This window comes from Astatotilapia calliptera, chromosome 10 (assembly GCF_964374335.1).
Source record: "Astatotilapia calliptera chromosome 10, fAstCal68.1, whole genome shotgun sequence".
Taxonomy (NCBI): domain Eukaryota; kingdom Metazoa; phylum Chordata; class Actinopteri; order Cichliformes; family Cichlidae; genus Astatotilapia; species Astatotilapia calliptera.
Window position 1 is genome coordinate 8,179,510 of NC_137431.1, and position 24,486 is coordinate 8,203,995.

Sequence of the window (24,486 nt, forward strand, 5' to 3'; positions counted from 1 at the left end):
GTCTAAAACCTAAAATCTAAGGTCCACCTAATTTAGATACCTTTAAAAACAAATAAATATCCAGGTTAGTCATGAATGTGGACGCGTTTATTTGTATTCTCTGGTCAACATATATCAGCAATCTGTTCCAGAAAGGTTGAATGAACTCGGAGTCTAACCACAGTCCTCTTAGAGACCTCACCCCCATCATCATCATTTTGGACCGCAGCTCAAGGTCATCAGTCAGAAACCACATTGTGTGCCCTTCTGGACAGTAGACAGATTAGTCCCATTAAAAATGAACTGATCATGTTCACTTGCTCGGGGACACTGAAAACTTAGTTAATTCACAGATTACGGGTGCATATAAATCCAATGTATTCATTTGTTTTAAGACACTCACTCACTTTTTTTATAAAACAGGTTTTTATTTCACGTAAACTATTCAAACAAATAAGACATATCTACCTTTTCTTATGTGTCAGCAATCTTTGTTTTTTTTTTTCCAAATTTAAAAAGCTCCAAAAACTTAACATTTCCACAAGACATCACAGACATGGTGAAACAGTATGATCCAGCTCTGGGGACAATCAGCAGGATTTACGTCTTTACTGCCGTGTCTCTGGATTTGTAGATCACCCCTCTGCTTTTCAGCTCTCTCACTACGCCTTCAGAGAAGAGAATAATGAGCAACCGAAACATATGAAGTGAGAAGACAATTCCAACCAATGTGTGTGCCCTGATGTGTTTGAATGTACCTGGAGGTAGTCTGCCAGTCACTGAAACTGCATATACACCTGGCTTGAAGTTGCCTGAAAGACAGAGCAGGAAAAAAAATAATTACACAAATGGATCATAATCTGAACTATGTGGCTATCATTAATAACTAGCAGGTTTACAAGATTTATTAAAAAGCATGTAAAAAATGTTATAGTCCTGGTTTTAAAATTAGGTAAATAACTTCATTTGAACAACAACATAACATATTTGTGTCATATCTGTGTCATTATTTAACAAAAACTAATCCAAAGCCAAAATCTATAAGCACTGTGGAAAAACTAATTTCTGGATTTTCTGGATGATTCAGTAAGCTTGCTGAACCACCTTTAGCACCAATAACTTAAAGTAGCAGTTTTCCATTTGACTATCAGTCTCTCTCATCATTGTGGAAGAGTTTTGGCTCATTCTTTTTGTTGTTGTTGTTGCTTCAGTTCATTGAGGCTTGCAGGCATTCTTTTACACACAGTCTCTTCAGGTCCCGCCACAGCATTTTAGTCAGATTGAGGCATGGACTTTGACTGGGCCACTGCAGCACCTTGATTCCTTTCATTTTCAGCCATTATGTTGTAGATTTGCTGCTGTGTTTGCTGGGTTATGGTAAATGGTAAATGGCCTGTATTTATATAGCGCTTTTCTAGTCCCAAAGCGCTTTACATATCCAGTCATCCACCCATTCATGCACACATTCACACACTGGTGATGGTAAGCTACATTGTAGCCACAGCCACCCTGGGGCGCACTGACAGAGGCGAGGCTGCTGGACACTGGCGCCACCGGGACCTCTGACCACCACCAGTAGGCAACGGGTGAAGTGTCTTGCCCAAGGACACAATGACCGAGACTGTCCAACCGGGGCTCGAACCGGCAACCTTCCGATTACAAGGCGAACGCCCAACTCTTGAGCCACGATCGCCCTGTTGCATGACCCAATTTTAGTCTACATTTAGCTTTGGGGACATCTCCTCACATTTGAATACCCTGGTAGGAGTTCATAGTCGACTACAAGGTGCTCAAGTCCTGAGACTACAAAACAAGCCCAAACCATCATCCCTCCACCACCGTGCTTGACAGTTGGTTCTCTCCAACCAACTGGCTTAACATCTCCACTTTGGCCTCTTTTGATAGGATTGTTCCAGAAGTCTTGTGGATTGTTCAGATGCAACTTTGCAAACCAAAGCCATGCTGCCATGTTCGTTTTTAGAGAAAAGAGGCTTTCTCCTGACAACCCGTTCAAACAAGCCTTAGTTGTTCATTTTTTCTGAGCAGTGTATGGTCTGACCTTGTGGTGACTTTGCTGTAATGTTCACCACTGGGAAATTTATATCTATCTTGAATGTTTTTCACTTGTGAGTAATCGATCTCACTGTAGAATGATGACATTCCAATAGTTTGGTTTATAATCCTTCCTAAATTGATGGGCACTAACAGTTGCTTTCATGAGATCACCGCTGATTGTTTTTCACCCTGACACTATGTTAACACACACCTGCTAAATCATCTGCTTTTATAGAGGTGCTCAGACTGGCTGATGATCAAGTGCCATTTTCCCTCTCAATTATTATAAAAGCAGTGTAAGATGTACTTCGTTTTTCCAGAAACAGTGTCTCCTTTTTGTCTTAAATAAATAATGAACAATTTAACATTTTTTATCATGTCCTGATACATAAAACCTTAGAACTGAATGTACTGTCTTCTTCTTTTTTTAAAACCATGACTGTATGCTTCAGCAGATCCTTACCTATTCTCTGCCATTTAGCCACCCAGCTATCTTCAGGACTCATCATGGCGATCACACTATAAACATTTAATCAGTGTCAGTAAACCACAGGGAAGAACAGACAAAGAAACACATAGTTACTGCTTAGTCAACACTTACCCATCAAACGAGGAACTTGTGCATTCATACACCATCTCTCGGTTCCCCTTCATCTGGAGGTATGACTCACAGTTGTCACAGCCATCATATTCAAACTGGTCAATGGTCTAAATTGGAAGAGAGCAAGAGAAAAGTGAGGTATCAGATTGCATGAGTCCAATAAAAAGAGCCAGAAGAAAGGATCAAAAATGAGAAGTGAGATATTACTTGAGAAATATTAACTGCTTTAAAAATGCTGCACTTCAGTGTAGCAAGACTATATTTCTAATGAGGGTCATACATATATTGGAACCCACCATAGATAATGATGCCAACAAACCTTGGCACATCCACTGATAACGGCTGTGCATGGTTAAATAATAATAGTATTAATACTACTACTACTATAACAACAACAATAATAATAATAAAGTGAGATGGGATTGTGTGTTGGTGTTGTGCCAAAGTGTCATTTCTGGTATTTGCCAACCCCCCACACACACACAAACAAACAAACAAAACAAAAAGAAGCCCGCATTTAAACTACTGTAAACATGCTATACTTTAAATGAAATCTCTCCAAAATAAAAACCTTTAATTTCTCAAAAATAAAGTCAGATTCCCTGCACGCCCGACCTTACGAAATAAATCACTGAGGAAGCATTGAGGAACAATAAATGTTTCTAGTTTTATTTATCGTGGATTTTTAACTTTAAAGTCAATCTTAAAATATTTAGTTTCGCTTCAGCCATTATTGTCCACCTTGTTTCTTTTCTTATTGTCGACCTTAAGAAAAAAAACCCCAATAACGTTATTCTGCGTTTTGTCACAATAACATCACCTTCTACCCAGGCTCTGCCAGGTTCTGTACATTTTTCTAGTACGGCCCCAAGTCGTTATCGTGGAACTAGAAACCAAACAAACTAGCACAGATGTCTTTTTGTAAACAAAAATGCCCCAGTGAATACTTAGGTATAATTCCTTGACTAAAAGCAACCAAGCGTCATTTCGAAGTTTTAATTTTCCTGTTAGGCCAAACAGGAGGAAAACACTGCGCAGAGCACCACGTTAGCACAGGAGCTAGCCTCACAGTGTTTTTCTCTCAGATAAAGATTTACCTTCACTAACGAACAAAGCAGACAGGCTCTCAGGTGGCGCAGGTCTTTGGGGACTGTTTCTAATGCCATTATGTTCGGACGAAATAATTGAACAAACACTAAACAATCACGCCAACTAATATTATGATGATTTTCTAGTCGCCTGGATATTACGTCACTTTATAAGGCCCTAGCAACCCAGAGGCGTCCCTGTAGTCCGCCTGAATAAAAGTCCATGCACAAAAAAATCTGAATCAGGGAGACTTTATTTATCCCCAAGGGGCAATTAAGATACAACAGAGCAGCATGACGTTAAAAATAAGGACAGGGCATAAACAGGCAATAAGAATGAGATAAAAAAAAATACTTAAAATATACAGTATATACACAGTTTTAAAATTAAAGCGACTGAATAAGTGAATAAATAACTGTAAGTGACTAAAAGTGAATGAAGTGTTAGCAGCATAAAAAAGAGTGTAGAGTAATTTATGTTTATGGGTGTGGGAAATGGTCTTATCGACTGGAGTTAAAAAGCAGAGTGGCTTTGGGGACAAAGGTGGCTCTTCTCCTCTCAGTCCTGCAGGAAGTGCAGCGGAGGCGCCGCCCAGAGGGGAGCCATTGAAATGCGGGGTGAAGAATGTGAGAGGGGTCATTAATACATTAATTAATTTTTACTATGCCTTTTTACTATGCCTTCCTGGAAAGCAACATGACCTTCTCCATTACCTGCTGGTTCCACTCCCTCCCTCAGCCTTCAGAACAGGAACAGACTGCAGCACACTGCATCAGTGTGCTCAAAAATCATTGGCCTGCCTGTCAGAACTCTTGCACAGGTTTTCAGCCAACAAGGCCATTAGCCCTTGGTGGCACCTCCTGAGAATTTCCTCTGTGTTAGCAGAGAATTTCATGAGGTTGTCAAAAATGGTTCCCAAGTATTTGTACTCCTCAACTACCTCCACAGGCTTCCCATGGATGGTGGTGGTGACTGAAGCAGCCAGGTCACCACCATCTCTTTGGTTTTGCTCACGTTCAGTTCAAGTTTGGAGCTGTCACACCACTCTACAAACTTCTGAAGAGTGGATCTGCAGTCATCGGTCTAGAGGATGAAGAGCAGGGGGGAGAGCACAGAGCCCTGGGGGGAGCCAGTGGAGGTGGAACAGAGACCAGAGTCCTGTTGGTCAAAAAGTCCAATATCCACAGGATTAGATGATCAGGTGAAATTGGGAAGAAAGTTTAATGGCCAGGAAATGAGGCTGCAGAGTGTTGAACACTGATGAAAAATCAGCAAAGAGAAGTCTGGCGGAGGAGTGAAGGAGCTCCAGATGTTTGTGGATGGAGTCCAAGATGAAGATTTTTGCGTCATCGACGCCTCTGCGTGCACGGTAAGCAAACTGAAGTGGGTCCATCAGGGGGTCAGTTGCTCTTACAATGTGCTGTTTTATGATCTTCTCCATGGCCTTCATCACCAGGGAGGTAAGGGCCACAGGATGAAGATCATTGAGAGACTTTGGGTTGTTTCTTTTGGGGGTGGGGGTGACTGTGGAGTGTTTCCACAGCTGGGGGCGGTGTGACTGTCAATTGAGTGTTGAAATAGAGTCTGGAACACACTTAGTTGCCTTGCACAGTGCCTCAGAACTTGACTGCTGATGTTGTCAGGGCCGGGTGAGCTCCTCTCCCTGGTCCTCCTGAGAGCTCTCACCACGTCCTCAGTCTTGAAGGTGAGTGCGGAGCTGCCAGGTTTGATAATAAACTAAAGTGATATTTACAGCACGGTGGCAAGCACTGTTGCCTTGCAGCAAGAAGGTCCTGAGTTCAATTCCACCATCAGGCCGGGGTCTTTCTGTGTGGAGTTTGCATGTTCTCCCCGTGTTTGCGTGGGTTCCCTCCAGGTACTCCGGCTTCCTCCCACCATCCAAAGACATGCAGCTTGTGGGGATAGGTTAATTGGATAATCCAAATTGCCACTAGGTGTGAATGTGAGTGTGAATGGTTGTCTGTCCCTATGTGTTAGCCCTGCGACAGACTGGCGACCTGTCCAGCGTGTACCCCGCCTTTTGCCCTATGGCAGCTGGGATAGGCTCCAGCGCCCCCCGCGACCCTGAAAAGGATAAGCGGAAGCGAATGGATGGATGGATATTTACGACATAGTATTAGGGCCACCTTAAGAAACAAAAATGTTATTGATCATTTTGACAATAAAGTCAAAATTTTGAGATTAAAGTCGAAAAACCTAATTCGAAGAAAGGTCGAAATGTGGAGATTGGAGTTATTGTTTCACTGACTTCAGAATTTGCATACCTGAATAAAGGCATCATGTTCTCCTCAAGCGGTGCTACACACCAGTCTCATGTAATGTTGTTAACAGGTTGTTAATATTACATAGAATTAGCAACACATCGGATTTTGACAATGAAAGGATACAAATTGGATGTATTTTACTGGCTTGGCAGTGAGATTTTTTGTTTTCACAAAATGTAGATAGATGATGCTGTCTACATCTAAATACAAATAATAATAATAATCACAACAACAACAACAACAACAACAACAACAATAATAATAATAATAATAATAATAATAATAATAATAATAAACTACTTCCTTATCACTAGGTGGCGACACAGCTCAGCGTGTTTTCATTTGGTACAATTTCACACCACATGTGCTTGGTGACATCTATTAATTCCATTGACCTAAACACTGATTATGTTACCAGTCAAATCTCTTTCAACAGTTAACATCGTTTTCTCACATTTTGTTTCTTATTTGTTTATCATGGATAATTAACCTGCGTTTGTCACTGCACTGTTGCCGTGCCACATCCAACTTTGGAGAGGCTCATCATCTTGCGTCTTGTATGAAGCTGCAAGTAAATAAACTCAGAAATAAACTCAGATGATGTGAAATGTAAGCTATAAACAGCAGGCTGTGTGAGAACCTGCGATGCATTCATTGGAGCTATTTGCAAAACAGTTTAAAAGTAACATATATTACCTAAAGGCATTTGTGTGCCTATGGCAACAAAAGCATGTAAACCAGAGGCTGTAAACTGTTTTTGGCTCTCTGTGTGACGTTTAGGGTCCAGTTTCGGCGTTGAAATGTGAAAGGATCTTGGGCTTTGTAGTCCCCCAAAATTAAGCGTTGTTTAAAGTAACGGAGGGATGTCACATTGAACTCCAGCACCTCCACCAACGGCAGTAAACTTCCAACGGTTCCCAGTGCGACTTGGTGATACAGGTGCAGTTATTACAGTGTTTATTTTAGATGTAACCTTACTTAAAATATATGAGAAAATATGGAGATGGATAAAACAGCTCTTAACTAAAAAGTTCTTTACTTAGGAGAGGCTGTTTGACAAGATAACACAGCCACTGCTAATGTTAGCTAATGCTAGCAGAGTAACAGAAACAGTGAAAGATAACATTTTACTTTTTACAGCATTTTATTTATAATTTTAAAAAAGTTTAATCCGTTTTCATTAACAAGGGTAATTATGTGTTTAATATAATGAATGGTGGTTAAATAACTTTGTTAACTTGTTATAACTTGAGTGTATGTAAAACATAAACTAAAGTTAAATAGTAACGTTATAAACATGTAAAGCAGGTTAGCTGCTTTGACCAGGGCTGTTTAATATTGTTATACCTGTCTCAGTTGCACAGGCAAAGGCATGGAAGTCGGTTTAAATTCACTCCCGGACTCAATCAACCCCAGCAATTTTCCTGCAAAGTTGTGGCGTCTGGTGAACAACCCGGCCTACAACGCCATCTGCTGGGACCGCCAGGGCGAGGTAATCGTCATTGACCAGCAGCTGTTCGAGAAGCAGATCCTGTCTCCAAATGCCATCACCGCGGGCAGTGCCGACTCCTTCAAAACCACCAACTTCTCCAGCTTTGTCCGTCAGCTCAACTTGTACGGGTTCAAGAAGGCCGACCCTCAACAGGACCTGGACGGCAAGGAGTATCCAAGCTTTTACAACCCCAACTTCAAGCGAGACCAGCCTGAACTCGTTTCGAGGCTGAGGAGGCTCACCGTGGACAATAAGGCCAAGCTGCAAGCCGGTCTGAACATAAAGTGCCGGTCCCCGAGTGGATATCAGCGCCTGTATCGGGATGGGGAAGACAGAGGAACATCTATGAGAAGAGGCAAGTGCTATTAAGGGATAATAGTGGAAATATATGGTTTCCCTGAGGTGCTCAAGTTCACACTAACCGTTCCTCAGCCACAAGAGTAGTTTCTGCAAAAGTGCACAGTAGTTCTGTGTAAAAAGGGTCATCAGCTCCTTAAAAAAATACAACACTGTCCCATTTTATGTACATAAACTTTGTAACTGAAGAATATTCTTTAAAACAGAACAAAGCTTTCTGCCGCAACTTCGCCTACTTCCTCTTTAGAACAAGGGTCTAAAGAGGTTGAAGCACAGCTTTATTACTTGATCGGCATGTTTGGGCCTGTGGCCTTCATGAGGGATGACCTTGACATAAGTAATAAAGCTGTACTATAAGTGTTGCTGGAGAGTTGACCTCATTTGAGAGTATTCTAAATATATTTTTCTGTTGACCAGAGGAATTAATAAATTTTCATTTGACAATCTTACATGTCACAGAGAAAATACTCAGATGTTTTCAAGAAATATTACCCTGATAGGGTTTTCTGTCATATTTCCGAACACCATATTGAACTTATTAAGGACAATAAGTCTGTGCCCTCCTGTACCAACACTTAAGCCCTCTCGTACTGTCTAAAAGGTTGTTGTTGTGCTTTGTGTCTTCCAGTTTCTTCGGGAGGCTCTTTGCTGCTGAGCCCCACAAATCAAAAGGCCACTCCTCCTTACTATCCAAGTAAAACCCAAGCCTACACTGGGACCCCCATCCCACCACGATTCCTGATGAGGGCTGCGGCTCTTCCTTCTGCTTTGTTTTCCTCAGGCAAAGAGCTACCAGTACCTTTAAACCGCCCTTACACTGGAGTAAACTCAAGCGCCAATGCTGTGCACATTCAGCAGAATTTCCTGGCCCACGCAAACCATGGAAGTCCAAATTTCACCAGTTATAGTCCTTGTAATGCTCAGTACCAGCCTGGCTACTATTCCCCACGTAAGCATTAAATATTATTTAGTAAAATATAGCCAGTGTACCATTTCACTTAACATGCTATCTTTTGTCCTTCCTGAAGTTGGTCATTGCTACCATCCCAACCTTGTGGCCCCTCATATGGCAGGTGGTGGCCTTCAGACAGGCTTATTCTCGCCTCAGAGTTATTATCAGGTAGGACCACTGTCATGTGACGTAACAAGTCAGTGAGTGGTATTTGGGCCATCTTTAACATATGCTTTTATATCACCATTTTAGGCAGGATATCCTGTCGGTATGTTGTGTTTCCACGACAATAACCAATGCCTGCAGAAAAATGAGAAGCAGGAGGTGAAAAACTGTGAAATCAACTTGGAGGCAATTTTTAAGATCGCAGATGAGGTCATGCAGACCCCACCCAATACCTGCCTGGTTAAAGTTGAGCCCCAAGACGAGGTGGTCCCTGAGCTAGAGTCTTCATCCAACACCCGTGACAGCCCACTGTGTGACAGCAACGGTGTCATCAGGTCTATCCCTTTCTCTGCTGGACCCACCATAGTATCTGCATCGAGTATTGCTCCTCTAGTTCCATACAAAGAGCAGTGTGTGGAGTCTGTACCAGAGGAAATGCCTGAGGATGCTATCATTGAGGTAAGGCTGCGCATTGAAGAGTTCCTGAAGCTAAAGTGCATCTGTTTTATGTTTTTTTGTAATGTTTGACATTGAGGTATTTTTTGATGCATCACGTTCCTGATCTAAGATGTTTTTTCCTTTACTGTGCTAGACAGTAAAGTAACCCAAACTTGTAGGAAAGTTTGCAAGGGAAGGCGGGAGGGTGGATCAGAGCAGCACAGTGGTTTTGGTTCTTGATAGGCTGCAATTGCAAGAAAGGTTAGAAATGATAGTTGATCTTTTTTCATTGAGGAACATGAGACACATTCCTCAGAGATTTTGGTTCAGACTCACGTGATAACAGCACACAGTTGCTGACGTTTTGTCAGATGCACACGATGGGAATAACCTAATAGAGCATCCTGAAGGTACTCTATTAGGTTGAGATCTGGATATTGTGAAGACCAGTTGAGTAAAATAATAGTGAACTCACTGTTGTTCTTAAGAAACCAGTTTGAGGTTTGTGGCATGGTGCTGGAAGCAGCCATCAGAAGATGGGGACACATTGGTAATAAAGGAATGGATGCGGTTAGCATCAACACTCCGACAGGCTGTGGAGTTTAAACAGTGCTCAGTTGGTACCAAAAACTATCCCTGACACCATTACATCACCATCAGCATGAACCATTGATAAAAGGCAGGATAGATCCATGCTTTCATGCTGTACATGCGAGATTCTGACCATCTGAGTGTGGCAGCAGCAATTGAGTGGCACTCAGCGTCATCCTCTAATGTCGTAGTACATCTGCATAAAGGTTCAAGGATGTATGCATTCAGAGATGCGGAAATCCCAGTAGATCATCAGTGTCTGATGTTGCACATTCTGGGTTACTGCAAAGTGATCAACTCAGTAGATAATTGTGTTAAGACGCAGTTGGTGTACCTAATAAAGTGGCAATGAGGTTACTGTTGCTCTAGGTGATCAAACCTGACACTGAAGCTTTTTCCACACACAAATCATTAATAATGGATCTTTCCGCATAGTTAAAAAATGTAGCAAATATTTTGCATACTGTTTTGAAAAGTTGGTTCTTTTTCAACGTTTAGAACAACATGTAGAACATGTGAAAATCCGATTATGTTTCAGGCTGTATTCATACAGAAAATTATTGATATTGTTATATAATTTGAATAAATCTATACTATATATATATTTAGTGGCCTTATATATAGTTTAGCAGAAAGCCTGGATTATTTGCCTTCTTTGTGTCCCTACATTAAGGTTACCACAGATCATGAGAGGGATATTGTACCTGTTACAGTTGGTGATACTTCCAGTGATTCCAGTCTGAAATTATAACAGCAGCTGCACAGGAAATACACCAACTCTTTAGGTAAGGCTGTTTAGGGTCAAATTCCAGAGTAAAATTAGTGAAAGAAAAGGCAATTAAGGCTTTTATGCTTGCTAAAATCAACAGATCCGTGATGACAGTGTCTCATATTTCTCATCATAGATCTCAGCTTGTTGGTTTGATTGGCATGTGACAGGGAGCCTTGAGTCACTCCAGGATGTGAGCTTAAGCTCTTACTATTACCATACTTGAGTCTCGAATTGGAAAGATGATTTATTGTGTGAATGCTTGTTGCTTTGTTCTCTTTTAAATCTTATTACAAAGTCTTTTGCAGAAGTACATATATGTTGTACATTGTATGTAGTTGTACAGTAATGTTTTCTCCTCTTATTTTACACATCCATTGTAATTAACACTGATGCTTTTATTTCTGTAAAATTTTAAATTACATTTTTAAAACAAGTATGCTTGTAAATGTATAAAGCATGGATATTTACGTACATGATTTTGTGAAATAGTTTTACCAGATTGTAATGTTATTTTCAGAGAACTGAAATAGAAAAATAAGTCTTGTAAACCATAAATTGGTATTGGAGTGCTTAAAAAGGACTCAAATTATTTTACGAGGGAGAAACACTTTGTCTACTGATTGTTTGCTTTATTGTGTTTTCCCTACCTTTTTATTCTCACTATTGATGTACTTTTTAAAATATGAAACTAGAATTTTAAATAAACGTGAATACAGTTTATGGTTGGATGTTTAGTGTGTACTGCATTATTAATAATAAAGGGGTGTTGCTTGTTGTAGACACCAGAGGGAGCCACTTACTTGTTTTTGGTGAAACTGCTGCTTTTCGGCGGATCCGCCTTCCACTTACTAATGCTGCATTCAGGTGCTCCTCGTTAACTCCACCTACGATAACGTTAAAAGAAAATGAACGATTTTTGTTTGTTTGTATGTTTACGTTCTTACACATGCAAGAAAATTAGATTGCGTTTGATTCTTACCGCAAAATAGATTTTCAGTGACGTTAGAAAAATGTAGTACTAACGCTGCAATTCCACTAATGGCTTATACAAATAACAACGTAAAACACTTGAAACACAATCTGTTTACAGGATTAGGGGTGAAGTGTTGATCAAACTCCCGTCCCCGTTAGCACGTGAAAGTAGCAGGAGAGGGAGCAGGTAGACACTTTCAAATGAGATCCCAGGGGGGAGACAGAGTCCGGGAGGTAAAGTTCTAGAACGGTGTTATAATAGTACACTGTGTCTCTATGCTTTATCCCCTTCAAACAAACACTACAAGGAGGCTGGGCAACTTTTTAAATTAACTTTTTGCAGATTTCCCCCTCCGCTTTCAGTGATAGTTTTGATAAACGAGTCAATTTCCTTCATTCTTCTCAGGAGGATCGGGTCTAATTTCTCACAGTGCAGCGGAGGCACTGAACTCGGGGGAAGCCTGCGTGTGTGTATGCGTGCGCGCGCGCGCGTGTCGCCCCCCTGACGGGTAGGTTTGAAAGAAGTTGATGGCCGTGTCACTGAAGACGCTTCGGACCCAGTTTTAATTACCAGGCTACAAGCAAAGTAAGGCAACGGCCCGTTTGCTTCGGTTAATAATTACACAGAGCTGTGTGCTGAACGGAGCAGCTTCTTCGAGGATTATTTTTTCGCAACTCGTCGGCTGTAAGAAACATTGCCCAACTTTTCGGCGCCGCATTTGATCCGTCAGCATGCCTCATAACTCTCCGGCGGCAACCTGTAAGCCAGCCTTTGAAGTCGTAGACGTCGCTCTCGTGCGTTTTTGGTGGATTTATCCACAAAGTGTTGCTCTCACGGGACGGGTTTAACTTTTAAAGCTTTGCCTCCTGTGTGCTCGCAAAATGTGACTGGAAGGTACAGTGGTCAATGTGCGCTGCATTGTAAAAACAGTCCCGAGGATTTACGGATACACAGTTGCCAGGAGAGGACCCAGTCCTTCTTGGAGAGGATACCGGAGTTAAGCTACCACGTAAACACCCTCCAGACGAGGACATAGACCCGCCTGTGATGAAGAGCACCCCGGTGGAAACAAATGCACTCTTTAAGATCTAATACGGCACGGCTCGTCTTCACAGTGCACTGGCGCATGCAGTGCTTCTCAACCCACATTAATGACACTGGATAACAGTTAATCGGAGCTTTTTCCTCGTGTGAGACATCACTTTCCACGTGAGACATATGCATATCTGTAACGTGTTAGACTGGGAATATTAACTCTAGTGTTGAATGGAAGTTTTATGAGTTACCATGGAAGTCCTCCGGCTTTGAAAGCCCAGATCTGTTAAGCAAGTAGGCAGAAGGAATAAAGCGGGACCTGTGCGTGTACTTGTCGATACCGCTTTCTTGCGTCTTGTTTATCCGCGGTGCTTGCCTGCTTTGAAGTCCAAGATGTGCGGCCGGGACCCGCCGCTACAGCCGAGGCCATGACCGTCCCACAGCGGCGCCCGGCCGGGCTCTGGCCGTGGCTGCTCATGGCGGCTCTGCAGGTGGTGCTGGGCCAGCAGGGCCTGGAGTCCGAGCGGCCGGTTCTCCGAGCGATTATCAAGGTGACGCTGCTGAAGCACGAGCCCACGGGGAAACCCCTCACCTTGGAAGGGGTGTTCGTGGGAGGAAGTGCCGGCAAAGCAGAGGGAAAACTCATGCAGGTAGGGTGTCATCAAAGGGTACCTGCACTACATGACCACAGCACTGTCCATTTACCTCAAAGCTCACCTGGTGCACAGGTGGCCCAGCACCTTTGTGGCACCTGGTGCAACAATTTTCCATAGACTGCAATAGACTAACTCAATGATCATATGGTCAATATCTGATCTTCATTTTGTGTATTGATAGAACAGCTTTACAACACATGTAGTTACACTTCTGCTCTGTCAGATATGGATTACCAGCCTGAAAGCTTCTCCTATAGTACACTACTGGGAACACTTAACACAGTAAGTGTTATTCTTTGGACCCCCCCAAGAGAGTCACTTTAACCTCTTTTGCAATCACCGCTTGACTAATAACTTAGTCTGTGTTAAAAGCCTTAATTGGAAAGTTATTTTACACTCCCACCTCTTTCAGTGCACCAATCCCTCTGTAGAGTGACTTATGTTTCCCTACAGTTTACACAGCACCCGCTGCTAAAAGACTCCTGCAGCAGAGACTATGGTTTACAGCACAGTGTGCCTTTCTGAGAGCTGCTTACAGCAGCACTCTTTCCACTCAACACTGGGCTTGTGATGATAGAACATATGAATTCCTTTAACAACAGTGATGACAAACGTGTTATTGAGGTTAGCTTATTTTCAGTCTATTTTAGCTCTCTCCTGAGAAACAGTGGTTTGGCTCAGTCCACCAGCCTCTCTAACGTGTATCTTTTCTAAGGTAACTGTTTTGTTTTGCAGTGACTATTTTTGGCATTTGATGCTCTCTCCCATTATATTTAATATCAAGGTGTGGCCAGTGACTGCAAAATGACAGCATGTCGAGACCAATATAAAACCTGTCATTTAATGGGGTTTTTTTTAGGTTAAAAATCTTGCCTTTAACTGTCCAAATGTGAAGTATGTTCTCTATTCAGTGTGCATATTCAGGATTCAAGAGTGGATTAAGGTCCCTACGCTGTAAAGCTCCGCCGTGTCGATTTATTTGCCGTCTCCAGAGACACGGGACGAAAGATATTAGGTTCTGTGGGATCTTGTCTCGCTTCACTCACCAGGTATGGGAGGTTTTGTGAATGGTGAGCCAGATGCTGCAGTTTGCCATAGTTGATAAGGATTTATAATGCTCTGATGGAGAAAAGCCCAGCATTAGTCACAGTGAGAAGCCACTTCTGCTTTCCCACTCCAGTTTTAAGCTGATCTGACTGGACCCTGTCTGTGTGGGATGTTGACAACATGTTGTGGATACATAACACATAGCTGTTGAGATCAAAGCACTTCCAGCTTTCTGGGATTTCCAGCTTTTTGTTGTTGTTGTTGTTGTTGTTTAAGACTTTGCAATGTTTGTAGGGCGACACAGGGTTTTAATGAAGCTGTGTATTCCCCTAAAGGTGTGGATGAAAGGTTGAGTGCCACCCTCAAACCATTCTTTTTTATCTCTGCCACCGTCAGCTTAATTTTGTGCTGATAAGATCCCTGCTTTTTCCCCCCTGTTTCTTTCTGTTTTTCTTTTTTTTCGGCTGCCCAAATAGGTTATACATCTACTCTGTTTTCCTCTGGTCAAACCACCAATTGTGTTGCTGTCCAAGGCTGGGAGGGCATGGTCCTGCGAGGCTCTCTCCTCCCTGGCTGTTCTCATACTGCACAGAGGTGGTGTTATGCTGCAGGATGCTCTTTGTTGCAGCTCAGGCCTGTTGTAACAGGTCTCTGTTGCCTCTGCAGGCAGCTTCATGGTCCCACTTTATGTTCTTGTCTTCCAGTGGACGAGGGGACTGATGGCTAAAAAGTTCCAGTTTCCATCTTGCATAGCATTCTCGTCGATGCATGTCTTTTATATTCCACTTTTCTGAAAATTTTTATGGACTAACAGAGTTTTCATCTTTTGTCATTTTAGATGCTTGTTCATCTTTATCAATACGTTGCTTCCCTGAGCCTGGGAATTGCATTGCATCCTTGTTTTGATCATGTTTGCTACCATGTGTGGGACAAACTCTGAAGTTCTGAATCCATGAGATTTCACTGTGGTACTTGTCTCCGTCTGATCTGTTAAACTGTGATCTCCCTGGAAGTGTGCCCTTTCCTCTGAATGAACACGCTCACTGGAACACTGGTCTGGCCAGCACTATTTGGACAAATACAAGTGCTGAGGAATTTTGACTCCCTCTCCCTTCCAAAATGAAACTCGGTGATTAAAGGAGAAGCCCAAAAGCTTCTGAAACAATGACGAACTTGAGGATTGTTGTTGGAACTTCTTTTTGAGAAATGGAGATAAACTGTGTTCTTTTAACAGGTCCAATTAAGGTATCCTTAAAACTCCACCTATGTTAACTTAAAGTCATCTTGACTTTCTTTTATTCCTTTTCTGCATTGTTGTTTTTGAAATGTTGAAGTGAACTTTGAGAGCTCCCTCAAATACATAAGCTATAATTAAGGCTTGACACTGGGTAACTGTGCAACACTTCACATTTTTTCGTCTCAGTGTCCTACAAGGTAGTGAATGCCTCCCCGTCTCTCTAAAGTGTCCCAGGCCACTATCTGCACACCCGCCCCTCGACTGGCCCTCAGCACAGCCGTTTGGGAACTAAGGAGGGGAGGGTGGAGAGGGTACTGAGGGAGAACATCAAAGTGTGTCCAGTTCCGAACGTGAGCTGGGATGATTAAAAGCTGAGACTGTTTACACTGTACTTCCCATATGGGCCCTCTCCTCCCCCTCCCTCTAGATTTCCTGTCCATACTTCCTATCTCCCTGGATGAGATAACAGCCTGTCCAGGACTCCTCAGGGCTCCTCACTGCCTCACATAGTTTCGCTTTTGTGCATGTGGTTTATAACAGTGTGTAGCAGCAATGAATGCAGGTGAGCTTCATGTATTGGAGCCAACATACTGATATGATATAATAAACAAGCTAATGTGTTTGCAAAATTCGTGCAATGAACCCCACATTTGGCAATCAGATTTGGCATTCATTTGCCATTCATGCTTCTTTTTAAAATACAGTAACGGTGAAGCAGCCTGCTCTGAATGCTTCACAGTGCTCGTGACTGGTATGCACAGCACTGCTGTGTCCACCAGTATGGACGCCATATGAGAACTCAACATTAACAGCAGTAGAATCACATCGCCATCCGTCCCACCTGCACCTCGGCGACACTGGCAGTTGCATAAAGGTACAAATGAAATCCCTGTAAGCTCGCAATCCCCCTCCCCCTTTGCCACAGCGCCTGTTTTTTAAAAATTCTGAATGCTTTATGCAACTACTTGTTGTTTGTGTGGAGGTGGAGGCCATTTAGGAACAAAAGCCTGCTTTGAAGTCATCATATATAACATTATAAACAAGTTCAGTGGTGATCGCGCAAAGATTATTGTAGGAATGAACTGCTACACTGGTTTTGTTACCAGCCAGCACTGGCCCTGTTGACTCATATTGGACCACTGGCAGAAAAGAACATCATTTTATGTTTTTCAATCTTTTTCTATTAAATGTTTGACTGTTTCACGAACAGCTAAAATGCTTTAAAACAGGATGACTATGTTTTTTTCCAAGGGGCAACATCCAGATCTGAAAATTTATGAATCGTGAAAGTTCCACAGGTGCAGTTCCTCCAGCTGGCACTTGAGGCATGCTCCAAAACTGAGTCAATCTCCACAGACTCCCATGTTAAAGTGCCAAGCCTTACATCATTAAAAAGCACATTTATAGCTTGGTGCAAGAAATTATTTTACCCTCTGTGGACAGTTTTTTCAAAGTTTTTCATTGTACCCATACAGTTTATGGATACAGGTTGCTATCCAAGCTTGCCAGTATTAGCTGGTAAATTAGAACTCTACCCTTTCATCAATATAAGGTAGCATCTAGCTTCAAAAAAAGCAACACAGTCCAAATTAAATGAGTGACAGCATAGTTACTGTCATTCTTTTAGACAGTTGCTGTGGAATAGTTTAGAAAATCAATTAAAAATAAATGGAACAAAAGTTAAGAGAATATATCATTTTTGGCTACAAGCCCATTTGTTACTTATAATCATTGCATTCCAACATCATCTACTTTATCTCTTTTATTTCCATGTGGTCTTTTGCAATGGTCTCCTCCTTCAGCGACACTACAGTAATGCGTTTCCTCTAACTCATGCATTAAACAGACCCCCCCTCATGTGTCCAGGCTATCAAACAAATTGTGGACTAATGGGTTCTCCTGAGCAGGGAACTGAGAGAGCTGCAGCCTGCAGCACAGGAAGCAGGGGCTAGCGCTGTCCTGTCTGCCCTATTCCACAAGAGATGGCTGTGGAGATGTTCCTTAGGGGACATGGAAGAAGGGAGAGGCAGGTAGGGGGGAAACATGGCAAATCTCTTAATCCTGCTGGCCCCCTTCTTTTTTAGTCATTAGATCACGTCTGGAATTCTTGAATGTTATACAACACGTTTTTGTTTCCCCTTTCATAGCTCTTCTTATGCAAATAACCAGGGATGGTCTCTGTTTCTCTGCTACTATCACTGCTTCACTCGTTCAGCCACTCCCTAATACATCTACAAAAGAGTCGCATGCTTAATTCCATGTTTTTTGTAGCACACCCATGTAAACACACACACTAAGTCAAGGCTTCATCTGCCTGTTTTCATGTGTGTGTGTTTTCACACACTCCATACACACACTCGGTGGGGCAGTGGAAAAGCTAGAAATGCGCACTCTTGAATTAAATGTTAATCACAGAGGATCTGTCTCGCTCTTCATTTTGAGCACTTTTTTTGTCCCTCCCTAGTACACAAACCACCGAAAGAGCAGCAAAAGCATGCGGCCCTTTTAAAGCTGTGCCATTATGTAGCCACACATGTGTTACAGTGGAGAGGAATAAGTCACCGCCGACTGTGAAAGCAGACACACACACACACATATATGTTCCTTTGATGGCAGGACAACTGACACGGGGTCCAGGCGATTTCAGGGTCAGCGGAATTTAATTATGTCAAATATCCAAGGTTTAACAGTCGTGAATACCGCGACATTTTTGCATTCTCTGTGAGATGTGTATCTTGCGTGACCTTTTTTGAATTTGTCCTGACAACTCAGGTCAAGTGAAGCACCTGTCTCTTTCCAGTTGAAACCGATCCACTGGAAGTACAGAGGAAAGCCTGCTGATCCATAGTGGGTGTGGAGGCCAAGCTATCCTTTCCCCCAGGATCAAGGCCACATTTATAGAGATTTACTGAGAACTATGTTGCAACAGATGACAATTGTACCATATGGCATGAGGATTCATATGCTACTGGTGGGAAAGTTGGCTGTCTTTTTTTTTTTTTTTAATCTTCCCACAGGTTAAAGGTTATGCTCACAAGGATGAGTTGACTGAAAAGATGTATAATTAATAAGTGATGATTTTATTGTCTGTTAACTATGTAAGACTTGCATTGGCACAATTTCGTATATAGATGGATACATCCATGTGATAGATGGATGTATGTGCATTTTCAATTAGTGTGACACTGCATAAAAGGTGTTAATGACTGTAGCTAGAATCTGAATTGGATTGCCTTCTTCTCTTAATGTATAGTTAACTGTAATTTAAATCAAGCTTAGTTTTGTATAATTGACAACCCAGTATGGTAAGTGCTTATCACAACTTCAAGCACACCAGCACGTCACTAAAACCTGCCATAAATGTTGCCATGAGACAGTTAGTCTGACATCAGTTGGCAATTATATGCAATCTGTTTCTCATAATACAGCAATAAACTGTAATAAATCATTGAAAAACACATAGACAGAAATTCACATTTAACTATTACATTACATGCTCAGTAGCCTTCAGTTCTACAGGAATATAAACCAGAACACAACCAGCTGAGCCAGCTGAGTTGAGCTCCCTCAAGTTGTGCTCAGTAAAAAAGTTTCCTTCAGACCAATGGCACCAGGTTGGCAATTTGTCTGTGTTTATAAATTAGGTAGTAATTATTTACAAAATTTTGACAGTCTCTCTGAGAGTGACTTCAGTCAGTCCAAGTCAGATTGCAACTGTTTGCAGAAAGGTTGCCTCCTATCAGGCAACCTGTGCAAGTCATGCATGGTTCAACATCCTTAAGCTCTGGGCAAATGTTTAGTCATATTGGCTGCAGAATGTGAAAAAAACATTGATTACAATCACATATAAGAAGCTCGCTGTCCTGTTTTTACCAACTTAGCTATTAGCTTGCTCTGAATTAGGCAGTTTGATTGGTTGATTTTGCTTGAGCTGAGTTAATGTAAGTTTCCTCGGCTAATGTTCAGGACAGGTCCCCGAGGTGAGCAGTCGTGTTCATAGTTTTCTTGTTCTTGAGTATTTAGATCAATTTAAATATCCATGTTTGGTGTCCCTGTATAGTGTAATATTGCTGCGTAAAATATTGCAATGCTATGCTGTATCGATTTTTTTCCCACCACCCCTACTCTCAGGTGCTGTCCTCTCTGTCAGATGGTAATGACTCTCTACACATTCATCTGCAGCTAGATCACTCTGCCTCACTGCCACTAGTTGTAAACACAACCAGCTCAGCCTGTCAGTACTGCACACTTCACTGCATGTTGGCACAAGATGCCTATGAATGTGGTTGAGAAATGGTGTCACACTGACCAATGAAGACAACAAAGGTGTAATCAAGAAGCTCATTCTGTGACAACAAAATGTAAACCTATCAAAGAACAGTGCATATAGCCTTTTTTGGCTATAGAGTTGTCTTGCCCTTAAGATGCACTGTTTGTCCTGTAACTGTGCTCAGTACTCCTCTTCAGATGGTAAACAGACTCCTGTTCTGCTTTTTTATGCAAAAGTGCAATTGTGCTGCGAGGCCACATTTACACAGCTCTTTTTATTTATTCTGTGCCTTTAGATTTTCTACTGCTTTTTGCTTACACACACACACTCTGATTGATGCATCCTGCAGTATCTTGCCCAAGGACACTTCAGCCTGCAGAGGGCTCAAACCACCAACCGTCTGATTAGCACGCGACCTGACCACATTCACATGAGGTTGTCACTCGGGAGGCAGCAGTCCTGTGTGTTTTTGAAAGTTAAATATACTAACGTAAAATGTGTTCGTGACAAAATAAGATCCACACTAAACATCAGCATGTTAAACTTCCTATTGTGGTCAAAAAAGAAAAATTCTCAAACACTAAACTAAAATCATCAGATCACTTTTTTTCTTTTTAGCTCATAGGAATTCCCTCGTGGAGCCATGAGCATGGTGAGACTCTTGATTTTGTGTACATCACAACATTTTGTGGGTTTCTTGAGGGGAAAAAAGAAAATTCTCTTAAGAGAACAGTTCATCTTGGTGCATTCCAATCTCTCTGACTATTAAAAGAGCAAAATTAAACAAACTTCAAACTTCTCTAAAAGCTTTTCATAGCACAAACATTACAACACAGATTGTTCTTGTAGATATGCAGCATATCGCTGAGAGCATACAGTTTGTTAAAGGTTGGATCGGCTTCTTTGCTGTTTACTTTGGATATTTAAAAGGCGATTAGGGGCTTATGAATAATTTTGGACCTCAGTTGTTCTTGTCGTCTACTCAGTCAACAGTATTCGGTCGTGAAGCCAGTTGCTAATAACTTCAGCCTTGCCTGCGGTGGCGAGAGCAGGCTTAATGCTCGCGCTCACATCAAAGGCCCAGCAGCTCTTCTGCAGTTTTTCATTTCGCCGCCTGTCTCGCTCCTCTTTCCCCCAACAGTGTGGCTTTGAATTCCTCCTCCTCACCTCCTCTGCTCTAACCAGCCCTCTCTTGTTTCTTGACAGCTCTTTAAGATGGTTGTAATTCATTGCGTGTGCTTTAGTTTCAAGGACAAAAATGGCTGTTTGAAAAAAAACCAGGCAGGAAGCGCTTAGTTTGCTGAGAGGCTGGAGGAAAAGAGTCATCACCATACCACAGATAAACGCTGCGTAACAGACTCCCTCTTGCTCGCTCGCTCCCTGGCTCCTTGCAGCTCCTTTAGTCACTTTCATGGGCTTTTCTCGTTAATATGGCTCTGAAGAATAAAAGCCAACTGCAGCTCCTAGTAACATTAGGTTGATTCAATCAGTGTATGATGAGATACAAAAAACCCCAGATTCATTTAGATCAGAGGTATGGTGTGGTACTGTTTAAGACACAGAATGTGCAGGGAGCACAGAGCAGAAGCAAATTTTCTACTTTTCTGCTTGAACGCTTGGCTCAGCGATCCGCAAGAGGAAGAGCTTTCACCTGTGGAGCGGCCTGATCCTTTATTTGTGTGTGTGTGAAAAAGCATGAGTGTGTCCACAGTGTGTGTGTGTGTGTGTGTGTGTGTGTGTGTGTGTGTGTGTGTGTGTGTGTGTGCGCGAGCGCGCGCGGATGAGGTGGAGCTCCCATACTGAGATCATTTACCAAACTCTATTAAGCGGGATCAAAGTGACTTAGATCTTTCAGTGCTGCATGACTACAAAAGCCATATTGTAACCCCAGAACCAGGGAGATAGCACTGCTGACAAAAAATGCTTTATGTCTCTAGGAGTCACATGGTCACTTCCCAACAACAAACAACATGTCCTGTTTTTGACCTGTTTTTTTTTCCTCCTCTGCTTCTCAGAAGGGCTTTAGTGTTACTTTCATGCCAAGCTTGATTTATTGAATTTGCAAAGTGAAATACAAATGTCTGATTTTACTACAACAAAGACGGTTTGATTCAAGTCTCCAGAGCAGTTTTGAGACGTGATCAGATCGACTGCTTTCATCTTGGCCACGGACCACCCATCACGCGTGCATTAGTGTTAGCTGGACCGTAAGTGAAGTGGTGAATGTGTAAACATTTCAACATCAGATATGCAGCGGCTAACAAGTAGAACAATAACAACCTGTCCAGTGATGGCAGATGCACGCAGTTCCCTCCACTTTAATGGAAGTGTTTTTTGTGTGCCAGGTCTCCAGTGTGTGCTCTGGTGTTTGCATTATTTGCAAGCCACTGCTGAGACAGTTAAAGCAGAAAATGCCAAGGTTTCCATGTTATTGTTAAGTCTTGGCTGATAGTGACTTGTAGTTTTCCTCAGAGGCGGAGCCAGACATTTGAAACACCCGGGGCTTAGCCATAGAGGGTAGTATGCATGTGGGGTTTTTTTTTTTTTGTTGGGGGGGGGGGGGTAGAAATGAATGAAAAAGATTAATAGGCTCTGTTTTGAGTTTTGTTCAAAAACACCTTAAACTAGTTTTTTAATTAAGCAGCAAGGCAGAACAAAGTCGGGGCTGTATCAAGACACGAGGACTAAACCCCAATTCAACCAGACCCAGAACTGATCCGGAATTAAAACAGGACTACAAGAGTTTGTTACGTCCCTCTGCAGCTTCTAATCGTCTCAGTGTTTTCAGCTGGTGCTAATTGGCCACACCTAGTCAGGTGTGGATAAAAGCATACCTGAGGCAAGCTTTCCGGCAGTGCACTAGTCTTTGCCTTGGTGGCACCAGCCATTTTAGCCAACCTGGTTTTCCATTTTAGGATGAAACCTCTTCTCACCCACACTCTGTTGTTCGTCTCCTTTTTTTATGTTGCGGCTTTTGAGCCGGGTCGTAACAAGTTCAAAATCAGGACTACTGAGGACTTAACCAAGACAGAACCAGAATCAGAACTAGATGATAGTAGTACTAAAAATCATCATAGACCTGCACTACACTTATTTTTTTTAATTCTACCAAAGTCCACTATTTAGATTGAGAAAAGTTTATATAATTATTTAGCCTTGTTGTGCAAACAAGCCTGCATAACTTAATAAATATAGAATTTGAAAAATAACAAACCTAAAAAGAAACACTAGGTACGAGATACATGAGTACCTATGATACAGTGATACTTTTGGTAAACAACCATTTGACTAACATGTGTGTCTCACCTGCTCTTGTTCCCTCTCTGTTCCTCTCTCTCCCTCTTTGTGCTGACAATCATCAAATATACAGTTGAAACCACATATTTATGTACTCTTCAGATCAAAACACAAACACTTTTTTAATTGTAACATCAAATCAGACTAAATGTTTTTTTTTTTTAGATTGATAAATATAAAAAACATATTTGTTAACTTTAAGGGTAAAGAGAGAAACTATCTGTATTTCTTAATTGTAAATGGCACCAAATTGTATTCAAACTTGAGCCACACTTATGGAGCTCCACAATTCTTTTTCTGGTGTTTTGGTTGACATCTCTTAATTTTCCCATGTCAAAGAAATAGGCTCTGTGTTTTGCCTTATATGCATCCACACGTGTGCCGCCAATTTACTCACATGGACTCTACTAACCTATCAGAAGCTTCTTCAGCTCAGAATGGAATCGTCTGGAGTTTCTTATTAATTAACAATAAACTTGGTGTATATGTACTCCTAAATGTGATGAAAGTGATAAAAATAGACAGATCTCTCTCTTTATTCTGACATTTAACTAATTCAAAAGATATTTCAATATTTATTTATCCAAAACAAAACAAGTTTACTTTAAATTGATGTTGTACAGTAAAAAAATGTTATTGTGTTTTCCATAAAGTGTATGTAAATATCTGGTTTCAACTGTGAATATACTGCTGTGTATTGAAGTTCCTCTTGTTTTGAATAGAAATATACTGAACAACAAACAAAGCATAATATATAAAATAACATCTACCAGAGTTTTTTCTTTGAAAGAAGCCCCTTATGTCCATTCTTGTATATCAGTGCATTACTGAAACCGATTTATTTAGCTGTGGAGGGTAACAACTGAAAATATGAAATAAACACACGTAAGCTAAGACTCTCTAAAGAAACAGCATTGTTGTTGTTCAGCTTTTCATTTCGCCATTTGTTGATTCACTTGAAGAGCAAGTAACGTAATATTGGTCAAGTGATCATTTTGATATCAATCTTTCGTGATACACCGTCATACATGTATTTACATTATTTGTACAGTAGGAATGATTTGCTTTGGTACCTGGTCAAACTTAAGCTCTCCTTAGTATGGCTGACTCCATTTCTCCAACAGCACACTCACAGGCAGCAGCTGCCCCGCCCCCTCGCTCAGTCGCTTAGTGCCTGAGCTCGGATCATACCAAT

The 24,486-nt window shown here is 41.7% G+C and overlaps 2 protein-coding genes and 2 long non-coding RNA genes across 5 annotated transcripts in view; 2 read left to right on the plus strand and 2 right to left on the minus strand.

Moving 5' to 3' along the window:
* Positions 1-386: 386 nt before the first annotated feature.
* supt4h1 (SPT4 homolog, DSIF elongation factor subunit) lies at positions 387-3,969 on the minus strand. The gene is made up of 5 exons (XM_026181904.2): positions 3,733-3,969; positions 2,636-2,742; positions 2,498-2,553; positions 738-791; positions 387-647 (listed from the first exon to the last, which is right to left on the minus strand). The coding sequence occupies exons 1-5, from the start codon at positions 3,799-3,801 to the stop codon at positions 580-582; spliced, it is 354 nt and encodes a 117-aa protein (XP_026037689.1). The 5' UTR covers positions 3,802-3,969; the 3' UTR covers positions 387-579.
* A 2,516-nt stretch (positions 3,970-6,485) lies between these two features.
* LOC113030866 (uncharacterized) overlaps positions 6,486-24,486 on the plus strand; it is a 119,043-nt gene continuing 101,042 nt past the window's right edge. The window contains exons 1-6 of one of the 2 annotated variants that reach the window (XM_026182619.2): positions 6,486-6,618; positions 6,790-6,948; positions 7,366-7,856; positions 8,487-8,807; positions 8,887-8,978; positions 9,063-9,434. In XM_026182619.2, coding sequence (XP_026038404.2) covers positions 7,382-7,856; positions 8,487-8,807; positions 8,887-8,978; positions 9,063-9,434 — 1,260 coding nt within the window. In that variant the 5' untranslated portion in view covers positions 6,486-6,618; positions 6,790-6,948; positions 7,366-7,381. Of the gene's footprint in view, positions 6,619-6,789; positions 6,949-7,059; positions 7,199-7,365; positions 7,857-8,486; positions 8,808-8,886; positions 8,979-9,062; positions 9,435-24,486 lie in introns of those variants that run through there. The other variant, XM_026182620.2, reaches the window with a different exon arrangement.
* On the minus strand, positions 7,135-11,662 carry LOC145431532 (uncharacterized). The gene is made up of 2 exons (XR_013911871.1): positions 11,577-11,662; positions 7,135-7,813 (listed from the first exon to the last, which is right to left on the minus strand). It is a non-coding gene; the product is annotated as an uncharacterized LOC145431532 (long non-coding RNA).
* LOC145431531 (uncharacterized) lies at positions 13,297-19,815 on the plus strand. The gene is made up of 2 exons (XR_013911870.1): positions 13,297-13,434; positions 15,326-19,815. It is a non-coding gene; the product is annotated as an uncharacterized LOC145431531 (long non-coding RNA).

What these genes read in the sequence shown, in the direction of transcription:
- supt4h1 (XM_026181904.2), bottom strand. Translation starts at nt 3,801, where the DNA reads ATGGCATTAGAAACAGTCCCCAAAGACCTGCGCCACCTGAGAGCCTGT. An exon ending in GGCTAAATGGCAGAGAATAG is followed by an intron (nt 792 to 2,497) that starts GTAAGGATCTGC and finishes TCTGTCTTTCAG; the next exon opens with GCAACTTCAAGCCAGGTGTA. An exon ending in GACTGGCAGACTACCTCCAG is followed by an intron (nt 648 to 737) that starts GTACATTCAAAC and finishes TCTTCTCTGAAG; the next exon opens with GCGTAGTGAGAGAGCTGAAA.